The sequence below is a fragment of the Babylonia areolata genome, chromosome 27 (assembly GCF_041734735.1).
Source record: "Babylonia areolata isolate BAREFJ2019XMU chromosome 27, ASM4173473v1, whole genome shotgun sequence".
Lineage (NCBI taxonomy): Eukaryota > Metazoa > Mollusca > Gastropoda > Neogastropoda > Buccinidae > Babylonia > Babylonia areolata.
This window is the reverse complement of record NC_134902.1, coordinates 23,391,204-23,404,181: the sequence shown is the minus strand read 5'-3', so window position 1 is coordinate 23,404,181 and position 12,978 is coordinate 23,391,204. Positions and strand designations below refer to the sequence as shown.

Genomic DNA, 12,978 nt, shown 5'->3' with positions numbered 1-12,978 from the left:
TACTCCTCCTCCTCCTCCTCCTGCTTCACCACCTCCTCCTCCTGCTCGCCCCTCCTCTCCTACGCCACCCTCCAGCCCCACACCCCTCGCCCCAAGAACCACCCCCACCACCCCAACAACAACAAAAACAACCACTACCACCACAACAACAACTACCTTCCCACCACCATCAACCCATCCCTCACCCTCGCCACCACCACCACCACCACCAACAACAACAACAACAAAAACAACAACAGGAACGCCAACAACAACAACACCACCACCAACAACAGCAACTACCATGACTACACCTGCAGCGTCTCCAGAGAGGAGGAGGAGGAGGAGGAGGGGCGGATGGTGATGGAAGAGAGTTCCACGCGGTCGGGGCGACACCTTGGCGGGGTGGACGGCGAGATGAAGGGACAGAGGAAGAAGCCTGGGAGGAAGAAAGGACAAGGTGAGGTGCTGGTGGTGGTGAGGGGGGTCGGGGGGTGGGGGGGTGGGGGTTTGGTGGTGGTGGTGGTGGTGGTGTGGCATGTTGTGTTGTTGTTGGTGGTGTTGTTGGTGTTGTTGTTGTGTTGGGTTGTGTTGTGCTGTTGTTGTGTTGTGTTGTGTTTGTTGTTGTTGTTGTGTTGTGCTGTGTTGTGCTGTGCTGTGTCGTGTCGTGTCGTGATGTGTTGTGTTGTTGTTGTTGTTGTGTTGTTTTGTTGTTGTGTTGTGTTGTTACTGTGTTGTGCTGTGCTGTGTTGTTGTTGTGTTGTGTTGTTGTTGTGTTGTGCTGTGCTGTGCTGTGCTGTGCTGTGTTGTGTTGTGTTGTGTTGTGTTGTGTTGTGTGGGGATAGATGTGAGTGTTGGTTGGGGTTTGGGGGTTGTGTTGTGCTGCCATTGTGCTGTGTAGTGTTGTGTTGTGTTGTGTTGTTTTGTTTTGTTTTGTGTTGTGTTGTGTTGTGTTGTGCTGCCATTGTGCTGTGTCGTGTCGTGCTGTGTTGTGTTGTGTTGTGTGGGGGTAGATGGGGGGTTTGGGGGTTGTGTTGTGCTGCCATTGTGCTGTGTAGTGTTGTGTTGTTGTTGTTGTTGTTGTTGTGTTGTGCTGTGTAGTGTTGTGTTGTTGTTGTTGTTGTTGTTGTGCTGGCTCTGCTGTGCTGTATTGGGTTGCGTTGGTTTACTTTTTTTTGGGGGGGGGGTCACCACTTGTTTCTCTGTGTGATATTCAAGGCTGCTCTCCTTTGGGAGTGTATGCTGTGGTGTTGGTGGTGGTGCGGTGTATAGGTTGTGCGGTGGGTGGTTGGTTGGTTGGGTGGTGGGGTCGTTGGATGTTTGGGTGGTTGGATGATGGGGTGTATGGGTGGTGGGGTGTTTGGGTTATGGGGTGTATGGGTGGTGGGGTGTTTGAGCTATGGGGTGTATGGGTGGTGGTGTGGTGGGGTGTTTGAATGTACGGGTGGTGGGTGGTGGGTGGGGTAGTAGTAGGGTGTTTGGTTGGTGGGGTGGTGGGACGTTTGAGAGGTGGGGTGGTGTGTGTGTGTGTGTGTGTGTGTGTGTGTGTGTGTGTGTGTGTGTGTGTGTGTGTGTGTGTGTGTGTGTTTGGGGGTATGAGGGTTGAGGGGGGGTGCCTCTCATTATATACGCATTTGTATGTGTGTGCCGTGAAATCGCAAGTTGGTGAATATCGTGTCTTTACGTCTGTAAAATGATCTTTTTTTTCTGTTTCTTTCACTGTGGGGATTTCTGTATATTTCTTTATTTCTCTCAATCATTCATTCATCTCTTCATTCCATCCTCTTTTCCTTTCCTCCTTCCTTCTTGCCTCCGTTCTTTCTTTCATTCATTCCCTCCCGCCGTCTCTCTCTCTCTCTTTCTCTCTCTCTCTCTCTCCATCTCTCTTTCTTTCTCTCTCTCTCGCTCCCTCTCTGTCTCTCTTTCTCTCTGTCTCTCTCTTTCTCTCCCTCCCCCCTCTCTCTCCCTCTCTCTCTCTCGCTCCCTCCCTCTCTCTCTCTTTCTTTCTCTCTCTCTCCCTCCCTCTCTCTACTTCTCTCTCTCTCTCTTCTTTCAGTCTATGTTCCGCATTTTGGACCTCCAATAAAAAATTTTAAAAAAAGAAAGAAAAAAAAAGAGAAAATTATCAACATACTCATCCGACCGAGACCACTTGAGGTGATCGTATCGCCATCTGCAGGGTCTGATCATCCTCGTTGATAAAAAATAAAAAGATTATTAAAAAACAACAACAAACAAACAAAAACCCATCTTTTCAGCAAAGCGGTGTGTGTTTAGTGGTGGGATGGGATGTGGTGGTGGTGAATGGGTGTAGGAGGTGGGTGTGGTGGTCAGAAAGACACAGAGAGAGGGTAGGGGCGTGGGGGTGGGGTGGGGGGGGGGGGGGGTAGGGAGAAAGGGAGAGACAGACAGACAGAGAGTTTATCATGACATCATGTCATCATCATGAGCATTTTTATCATGATTTTGCTTCGTATTGTTGTTATTGTTCTTCTTCTTGTGTTATTTTACTTTTTGTTTTATCATAATTACAGTTGCCATCATCACTTTCACGATCATCATCATCTGTGTCACCATCACCCACCACCACTACCACTACCATCACCATCACCATCATCATAATCATCATCAATTTTATCACTATCATCACCAGTTAATGTGTCGTGGTCATCATCATCTCCATCATCTACCACCACTACCACTGCCACCATCACCATCACCCACCACTACCACCACCACCATCACAACCACCCACCACCACCCACCACTATCATCACCACCCCACCACCACAACCACCACAACCACTACCACCATCACCACCATCATCACACACCACCACCATCACCATCACCATCACCACCACTACCACCATCACCATCACCACCATCACCATCACCACCACCACCATCACCATCACCACCACCACCATCACCATCACCACCACCACCACCACCACCACCACCATCACCACCACCACAACCATCACCACCACAATCACCACCACCATCACAACCACCACCACATCACCCACCACCACTACCACCATCACCCACCACTACCACCACCACCACTACCATCACCATCACAACCACCACCACCACAACCACCACCACCATCACCACGACCACTACCATCACCATCACCATCACCACGACCACCACCACCACCACCACTATCCTCACTGTCCTCTCCTCACCACCAGTGTCCAAGGTGCTCCACCTGTGGGAGTTCATCCGAGACCTGCTGAGCGACCCCAACTACTGCCCGCGGATCATCAGCTGGGAGAATGAGAGGGAGGGCGTCTTCAGGGTCCTCCACTCTTCCGAGGTAGCCCGCCTCTGGGGCGAGAAGAAGAAGAACAAGAAGACCATGACCTACGAGAAGCTGAGCCGGTCTCTGAGGTCGGTGGGGATATGTGTTGTGTGTGTGTGTGTGTGTGTGTGTGTGTGTGTGTGTGTGTGTGTGTGTCACGGTGTGTGTGTGCTCACCAAGTGTTAATCCTCTCTTTATTGGAGATCAAAGCGTTAAAGACAAATGATTGTGAATGTAGTGTTTGGGTTTTTGTTGTTGTTCTTGTTGCTGCTGCTACTGCTGTTGCTGTTTGTTTTTTGTTTTGTTTTTGTTTTGTTTTTTTAATTTTTAAAATTTATTTATTGCAGGTACTCGAGGAAAGAAGGGTATTTTGACGATCTTCCCCGGGACCGAGGCTACCCGAAGAAGCTCTGCTTCAAGTTCGGTCCCAAGTCACATGGCTGGAGAGAATTCCGCGACAACCGCTGAGAAATCCAGTCGCCTTGCCTTGCCTTGCCTTGTGATGGTGTCATGCGAAGTGCAGCTAAAGGGAGACAAGCGCAGCTTGCTGAAGAAGCGAGCGAAGGAATCTCTGGACTTGTTGCTTCCCTTGGATTGTTTCCGTGCGCGCGCGCGCGCGCGTGCGTGTCATGGTGTGTGTTGAGCTAGTGTGTGTGTGTGCGTGCGCGCACGTGTGTGCGTACGTGCGTGCGTGGAAAGATATCTTTTTGCTCACAGCCGTTTTATTTCCAAACACTGAAAACATGATGATGCAATTCTTCTTCTTCTTCTTCTTCTTCTCTCTCTCTCATTTCCTCAAATTCCATTATTTGATCGTTTGCAAAAGGGTACTTAAACCTCTTGAAAGGAATGAAGATAAAAGCCACTTGTATTCTTGTGTTTGTGTATATGTCAGAGAGACACAGAGAGAGAGAGGGGTGGTGGTGGTGGGGGTGCGGGGGGGGGGGGGGGGGGGGGGGGGGGGGGGGTGGAGGCAGGGTTGGAAAATAAAGAACACGAAAGAAAAACTGAACAGCAGTGGGGAGAAAAACTCACAGAGAAAGTTATGGTGATAACCATGCGTCAAAATCAATCTTTTATTTTATTTATTCTTTTTTCTTTTTTTTTCTTTTTCTTTATTCCTGCCTAACTTTGGATAACTGCCCTTTTTGGAGGTAAAAAAAACAAAACAAACCACACACACACACACAAAAACACACACACACACAAAAAAAAAACGAACAATAATGATGCTAATGATAAGATCACTGCATTATTATTACATTATTATCCTTAGTAGTAGTAGTGGTAGTAGTTGTAGTAGTAGTAGTAGTAGTAGTAGTAGTAGCTGTAGCAGTAAAAGCGACACAAACGACCGTCACCGGCAAAAGCATTAATAATAACAGCAGATGACGTATCCATTGAGGTACGTTTTACCCCAAACATTTATAACTCCCCTGTTTTGTTTTGTTTTGTTTGTTTGTTTGTTTTTGATTGTAATGAAGTGTGTGTGTGTGTGTGTGTGTGTGTGTGTGCTGTAGAGTGGGGAGGGTTTCAGCTAAAGTACCAAAGTAAAGGGTGGGGGGGAAGGAGGGAGGGAGGATGGGAGGGTGGTGGCTACGATAGAGAGGTGAGGTCCAAACAAAGAAAGGAGGGGTGTGTGTGTGGGAGGGAGGGAGGGGGGTGGGGGGGAGGAGAAACGATGTTTTTCAAATCTCGTTTTTGTTGTTGATTATCCTTGCTTCCACTCTTGTCGATGACTTTTATATTGCACTCTTTTTTTTCTTTTCTTTTCTTTTTTTTCACTCTTACTTGGTTTTTGTGGGGTTTTTTTTTCTCTTTTTTTTTTTTTTTTTTGTATTTGCATTGATGCTGATGCTGATCCTGTTCAATACTATGACAGGTTACTGTTGATGCAGTTGGTTAGTATGTTGTTTTTTATGACAATGTTGTCGTCATACATGCTATTTATACTGATGCCGTTGATGACATTTGTTGCTGAAGTATTATCATTATTCTTGTTATTCCAGTCCTCTAAACGAAGTTGCTCATTGCCTATTTTAGTTTAAGCACGAAGAATGGTTTCCACAACTGTTCGCATTTTTGTTACGAAGACTGCTGAGCAGTTTTAGATCAACCTGATTTTTTTTGTACATATGATCATAAATGCGATTTGAAACATTCCGGTTCTTCATGCATGCATGCATGTATACGCGTCCAATACATGTTGTTGCTGTTGGTTTTTTTACCCTCTCTACTTCTTCCGTCAAATGTTATATACTTCTCCAGCATTTTCTTCTTCTTTGTTGTTATTGTTTAATTGACTGCTTCTCAAGAACTATGACTGTCACGATGATATGATATTATTACATTGCATCCTCGTGAGTTTATACACTGTTCCTTCTCTTCCTAGGAATGTGCAACTTTATTTTCTCTTTTTTTTTCCCCTCCGGGATCTGTATGCAATGTTATATTCAACGTCTGTAAATGCTCTACCGTTCTCTGCTCCTGTATAATTATACCACCATGACTGCTCTCTCTCTCTCTGGCTCGCTTTTTTAACAGCAGATGTGTAGCGCATATGGGTAAGATCTTAACGTGCTTTGACACTGTGAAAGACGAAACGCTTTTCCCCCGGTTCTCGTCTGTGTTAGCTGAGTTGTTGTTTTTTTCTTTCATAGGCACGATGATGGTCTGGTATCAGTGCCGGCCATCTGTATATTGTTTGCACAAGAGTATGATACCAGTATAATCATAGAGGATGTCTGTACCGTGTTTGTTTTAATCAAGGGTGTTTCCTAAATTGAGAGGAAGTACAGATCTGTCCGATTTTTTTTTTTTTTTTTTTTTTTTTTAGTAAAAGAATAAAAATTAAAATATTAAGAAAAAGGGCTTGGGAAATTAATCTTTTAATGGGCATGATTCGGTTTTGAGTCAAAGAGTAGAACAAACAAAGAAACAAACAACGAAAAGAAAGAAGAAGAAAGAGAGAGAGAGAGAGAGAGAGAGAGAGAGAGAGAGAGGAAGGGAAAGATAACGCAAACGACCCCTCCTCCTTTTTTATTTCCCAGATTCCCCTTTCCCTCACCACTCATGACTTCCCTTGTCAAAAGACCTTGGCGTTGTGGTGATCACAGAGGAAGGGAAACGACTGTGCTTATCTACTTTAGTAAATTGCTTCCCTTGTATGTTTTATATTTCAGGGAAGATAAAAAAAAAAATTCTAAAAACATGCCACTGGTTACGGCTAAATTCGTTTCAGATTAGCGATTTCAACAGTGCAACGTGCCCCCCTCATCCCCCACCCCCACACACAGACACACACAAGATATGTACACACAGATAAAGATGAAGAAGTAAGTATATAATATACACAAAGGGAAAAAAACGAAAAGATTTTCAAAACTTGAACAGCGCTTTTAGGGAACACACACACACACACACACACACACAGGGAGAGAGAGAGAGAGAGAGAGAGAGAGAGAGAGAGAGAGAGAGATTAAAGCACAGAAGGACTCAAATTCTTTAAAAAAAAATTGTTCAGCTAACTAGAGCGTGCTACAAACTTTCGTTTTGGTTCATTGGCTCTCTCATCAAGTGCGTGGCTCAGTGGGTAAAGATAAAACTCTCATTACCATTTTCTCGCCTTTCTTCGAAACTGTTGTACGTGATATTTTATTTCCCACTTCTCCACCTTCTCTTCCACCACTAAAACTGTTTCAGGTACTGGTGCTACACGTTTGTCAGCACCAACAAGAGTTTCACTGTTTGTTGCTGAAGTTCAGTGATACTGGTGCTGAGATGATTACCATTCCTACGAACAAGAAGAAGATTTTTTTGGTCTCTTCTCTTTTCATCATTTTTTTTTTCATCCTCATCATTATTGTCATTTTCTTTTCTTTCTTCTTCTTTTCTTTTTTTTTTTTTATAACTTCTTCATCAACTATTCTTTACATCATTGTCTTCATTACCACCTTCTTTTTCGACTACATCTTCTTCTTTGACGTGGTCTTCTTATTATTATTATGCTCGTTGTTCTTGTTGTTGTTGTTGTTCTTCCTCCTCTTCTTCTTCGATTCATGACGACTGAATCTGATGCAAAAGAACAATGTGGTTCTCGTTGCCTGAACGGCGGAGAAACATTATCTGAGTGTAGTTACTGTTCGTCTTCTTCCCCTTTGACCACTTCTTCTTCTTCCTTCTCCTCTTCTTCTTTTCCTTCCTCCTCTTCTTCTTCTTCTTCTTCTTCGATTCATGACGACTGAACCTGATGCAGAAGAACAATGTGGTTCTCGTTGCCTGAACGGTGTAAAAACATTATCTGAGTGTAGTTACTGTTCGTTTTCTTCCCCTTTGACCACTTCTTCTTTTTCCTTCTCCTCTTCTTCTTTTCCTTCCTCATCATCTTCTTCTTCTTCGATTCATGACGACTGAATCTGATACAGAAGAACAAATGTGGTTCTCGTTGCCTGAACGGTGGTGACTAAAACATTATCTGAGTGTAGTTACTGTTCGTTTTCTTCCCCTTTGACCACTTCTTCTTTTTCCTTCTCCTCTTCTCCTTTTCCTTCCTCCTCTTCTTCTTCTTCTTCTTCTTCTTCGATTCATGACGACTGAATCTGATGCAGAAGAACAATGTGGTTCTCGTTGCCTGAACGGTGGAAAAACATTATCAGAGTGTAGTTACTGTTCGTTTTCTTCCTCTTTGACCACTTCTTCGTCTTCTTCCTTCTCCTCTTCCTCTTTTCCTTCCTCTTCCTCCTCTTCTTCTTCGATTCATGACGACTGAATCTGATGCAGAAGAACAATGTGGTTCTCAGTGCCAGAACGGTGGAAAAACAGTATCTAAGTGTAGTTACTGTTCGTTTTCTTCCTCTTTGACCTCTTCTTCTTCTTTTTCCTTCTCCTCTTCTTCTTTTCCTTCCTCATCTTCTTCTTCTTCTTCGATTCATGACGACTGAATCTGATACAGAAGAGCAATTTGGTTCTCAGTGCCAGAACGGTGTAAAAACATTATCTAAGTGTAGTTACTGTTCGTCTTCTTCCTCTTTGACCACTTCTTCTTCTTCTTCTTCTTCCTTCTCCTCTTCTTCTTTTCCTTCCTCTTCTTCTTCGATTCATGACGACTGAACCTGATGCAGAAGAACAAATGTGGTTCTCGTTGCCTGAACGGTGGTGACTAAAACATTATCAGAGTGTAGTTACTGTTCGTTTTCTTCCTCTTTGACCACTTCTTCTTCTTCCTTCTCCTCTTCTTCTTTTCCTTCCTCCTCTTCTTCTTCTTCTTCTTCGATTCATGACGACTGAACCTGATGCAGAAGAACAAATGTGGTTCTCGTTGCCTGAACGGTGGTGACTAAAACATTATCTGAGTGTAGTTACTGTTCTTCCTTCATGCATTGCCTTCACTGAACACACCTTGCGGGAATTTGTGCCTTATTATGACTTGGTATCAATCTGTGTATTTGTTCATCTGTTCTTTATTATTATTATTTATTATTATTATCATCTTTTGTTGTTTTTGTTGTTATCATTTGAAGGGTTGGCGGATAGGCGGGCTGTGGGGGAAGAGGGGTGGGGTGGGATGGTCGAGGGGGGGGGGCAATGTGTGTGCCTTGTTTTGAATGGTAGTTTTCTTCTTATAATTATCTCAGCGTGCCTTGCCTAAAAGTATAATTATGAATATGATTATCATCATGATTCTATGTTGAACGTTTTCATGACACCAGCGCTATTCCGGTGTGAGTGTTTGTTGTTGATGTGGACAAACAGTGACAAGAGAGAGAGAGAGAGAGAGAGCTCAAAGTAATAATCACATTGTGTTCGTTATGATGTCTGCCAAGAGCGAGAGCAATACGTCTGTCCAAGCTTCCATGTCGTTATTTGTCAATGCTTCCTTTACATGAAAAAAAAAAAGAAGAAAAAAAAAGAAGGATGAAATATTCATTCCATTACTACCCGTTCATTTTTTACGTAATTATATTCCCTCCTATATCGGTAAAAAGCCTCAATTACCATAAATTTCTTCTTTTTTTTTTTTCTTTCTTACAATATGATTATTCCCGTTGTTGTACCATGTTGACCAAATGCCTTCCCTTACCAAAAAAAAAAAAAAAAAACCAAAAAAAAAAAAAAAAAAAAAATCACGTATTTATATTCCCTTCAACGCTGGTCAATGCCTCCTTTTACCATTGCCAAACTTTCTTCTTCGTTTTTTTTTCTTTTCCCCCTGACGTAATTATTATTCATATTGTTTTTTTCTACAATGGTCAATGCCTTTGTCATCATGAAAAAGTCCACTTTCATACAGTCATTCCAGCTGTCATTCCAAAATGACCAGTGCCTAAATTGCCACTCACAAAAACCCTTTCCACATGGTCGATCCCGTTGTTGTTGTTGTTGTTTGTTTGTTTGTTTGTTTTTTTGTTTTTTTTATTTGTTTGTTTGTCTGTTATACTTTTGTCGATGCTCGCGATGAGGAACAATCCCTTTTTAAAAAAAACAACATTTTCTGTTTTTGTTGTTGTTCAATTTCATTTTTTGCTCCATCGTTGGATTATTAATACAAACGGTCGTTGGACTGATATATACGTTTCTCCATTTTCTGACGATGTTGTTGTTGTTGCTGCTGCTGTAAATGCTTCTGTTCTTTCTTCTTTTTTTTTCTTCTTTTTTTTTTTTTTTCCTCTTGGTATTCTTAATGACTGATTGAAATAATGCCTTACTTGAAAAACGTATTTCAATGATTGCCACCATCTGTTCGCTACCGTTCTCGAATTATCGAGACTTCAGTTCTGCGTCTGCTATGTACAGTTGTTGTTGTTGTTGTTTTTCATACAACCAAATGTGCTGTTTGAACACAGCGTTGTCAACGTCGTGTGATCTGTTATTGTTTAAGGATATATTCCAACCCTTGCGGGAAATGAATCAATTGTCTCATCGTTTTGCCTTGTCGTCTCAAATCACCTGTGTTTTGAATTGTGAATGGTAATAATTTCACATTGAATATGTAATTGCGCCTTTCCACGCACAGAGCTACCATCACTTTACGTGAGCACGCAAACGCACACACAAACGCACGCGCGCGCGCACACACACGCACGCGTACACACACACACACACACACACACACACACACACATAGGGGCAAAACACACACCTCCCACCTAACCAGAACTCCACACCCTGACACATCAAAGAAGTGAATTTCTAGACTTGAGCGAAAGACTGGAAGGGAGAGAATTCCGTAAGGTATGGGGGCAAAGGGAGAAGAACATATTTTTTGTACGGACTCGTGGATTACAAGGAATACTTACACCTGCTAAAGAGCCAAGGGCTCTTGCTGGAACAGAAGAGTTTCAGTTTCAGTTTCAGTAGCTCAAGGAGGCGTCACTGCGTTCGGACAAATCCATATACGCTACACCACATCTGCCGAGCAGATGCCTGACCAGCGGCGTAGCCCAACGCGCTTAGTCAGGCCTTGAGAAAAACAACAACAACAAAAAACAACAAAAAGAATAAGAACTTTCCTAAATCAGAGAATTTACAAGGTGCGGTGTGATGCAGAAAGATCCAGAAGAATTTGTGTGTGTGTGTGTGTGTGTGTGTGTGTGTGTGTGTGTGTGTGTGTGTGTGTTAATGTCTAACTAGAATACCAAGTCAGTAGCTAAGTAAAGAAACAAACAAAAAACAAAAATTAAAAAAGAAGAAACGATCAAAGTAATCGCCTTATATATGGGGATGCGCCGAGTCTTTTGTTGTTTGTTTGTGTTTTTGTTTTTTGTGAATTATGCAAGAAATATATGTACCATCATTGAACATAGTTTTGATATTACGTAATCACTATAGGCTGCCTGATTCATTTGGCTTTTTTTTATTTTATATTTTTGTAAAAAAAAAATATTGTTATTTATCTATTTGTCGATATGGACTGGACAAATGCGTGCATTACATAATACAAACGGTGCCATTACGTGTTTCATTTGAACGAAACAAAACAAAACAAACAAAAAAATGAAAGAAAAACACGAAAGAAAATTTTTGTTGTTGAGGGTATTGTAAACATCAGTGGCTATGACATATGTCATAATGATTATATTACGTCATGATATATTAATCCACGCCCACCAGCAAATTAATCAACAAGTCTGAAAGGCTAGGAAACCGATCCAGTCAAAAAAACAACAAAAAAAAAACAAAACAAACAGCCACATAACCTTGCCGTTGTCTCATAAAGCCCTGTGAAGAAAGTACTGCGATACACAAGGTTTTTGCCTACGCCCCCCCCCCCCCACTTCCCCCCAGTACCCCCGCCCTCCACCCCCACCCCCCATCCCTCCCCTCATCCCCCACTCTCTACCTCTCTACCCTCACCCCACCTCCCAAAACCAAAATCTGACTGGGATTTGATATATTTGAAAGTATATATATAAAAAAAAAAAGTTAAAAAAAACAACAAAAAACCCATTGTTATTATGACTACCATTTAGCTTCTGAAATGCCCCCACCCCCACCCCTACCCCAACCCCCCGACCCTCACCCCGCCTCCCTGGCTTTACAATAAAAGCAGCATGAGCTGAGTTGACTTGGTTTGATTTGATTTGCCACCATGTTGACCCTGAAAGGGTGTGAGTGTGTGTGGTGGGTGGCGATCAATAAAAGAGACAAGGTTACTGTTATTGTTTGCAAGTTGTGAGCTGTTGTTGTTGTTGTTGTTGGTGGTGGTGGTGGTGGTGGTAGTGTTGTTGTTGTTGTTGCTGTCGTTGTAGTTCCTGTTGCATATCTGACCATTGCTGCTGCTGTCTGAATGAAAACTGACACAAACGCTTGTGAGCGCGCTCGCGCGCGCACACGCACACACACACACACACACGCGCGCACAGACACACACACACACACACATCAATACTAGACGGGTTGATTCTTTTTTTTATTTTGACATGTAACTACGACGGCAACAAATGACAGAGTGAGAGAGAAAAGACAGACAGACAGACAGACAGACAGACACAGAGAGACAGACAGACAGACTGACTGAATGAATGAATGAATGTTCTTTAATGAGGGAAGCAAGGACGTGCTTTTTTTTTTTTTCATCCGGCCCTCATGGCAAAAAGAAGCAACAAGCAAACAAACAAGTAAAATAAACAACAAAAACAAAAATCCCAAGAGCAAAAAACAAAACAAAACAATAATTATAATCTCTGCTGGGAGAAGGGGGCGGGGGGGGGGGGGGGCTTCAAATTTAAAAAAGAAAGACAGAAATAAATAAAGAGACGAACAGAACGAATAAAGCAGAGACATAGAGAGAGAGAGACAGAGACAGAGAAAGAGAGAGAGAGAAAGAGAGAGAAAGAGGGAGAGAGAGAGAGAGAAAAGCAACAAGCAAGACAAAACTAACTAGGAGAAGTGAGGGAGGGAGTGAGGGAGGAAGGACGGAAGGAAGGGAGGAAATGAAGGTAGGAAGGCAGGAAGGAGAAATAAACGAGAAATGGAAAGGAAAATGATGGGGAAGGTTCAGGTGGCACACATCACCCTGATCTGTCCCATGACATCGTCAAAGAACCCTCATTGTCGCGCGCCCAAAGAACCAGTCTGCAGGCGTCATTGACCACTGAGAGCTGGACCGTCTGGTGCCTGGGCTGGGCCATATGGGGAGATGATGTCTTTGGGTTCACGGCCATCCTCCATGAGAAGACTTGTCTAGT

At 43.0% G+C, this 12,978-nt stretch overlaps 1 protein-coding gene across 8 annotated transcripts in view; it reads left to right on the top strand.

Moving 5' to 3' along the window:
• LOC143301545 (uncharacterized) overlaps window positions 1-11,475 on the top strand; it is a 92,197-nt gene extending 80,722 nt beyond the window's left edge. For all 8 annotated transcript variants that reach the window (XM_076615922.1, XM_076615923.1, XM_076615917.1 and 5 more), the window contains 3 exons: window positions 1-439; window positions 3,183-3,381; window positions 3,640-11,475. The exon at window positions 1-439 is cut by the window's left edge and continues 123 nt beyond it. In XM_076615922.1, coding sequence (XP_076472037.1) covers window positions 1-439; window positions 3,183-3,381; window positions 3,640-3,760 — 759 coding nt within the window. In that variant the 3' untranslated portion in view covers window positions 3,761-11,475. The remainder of the gene's footprint in view (window positions 440-3,182; window positions 3,382-3,639) is intronic.
• The last annotated feature ends 1,503 nt before the right edge of the window (window positions 11,476-12,978 follow it).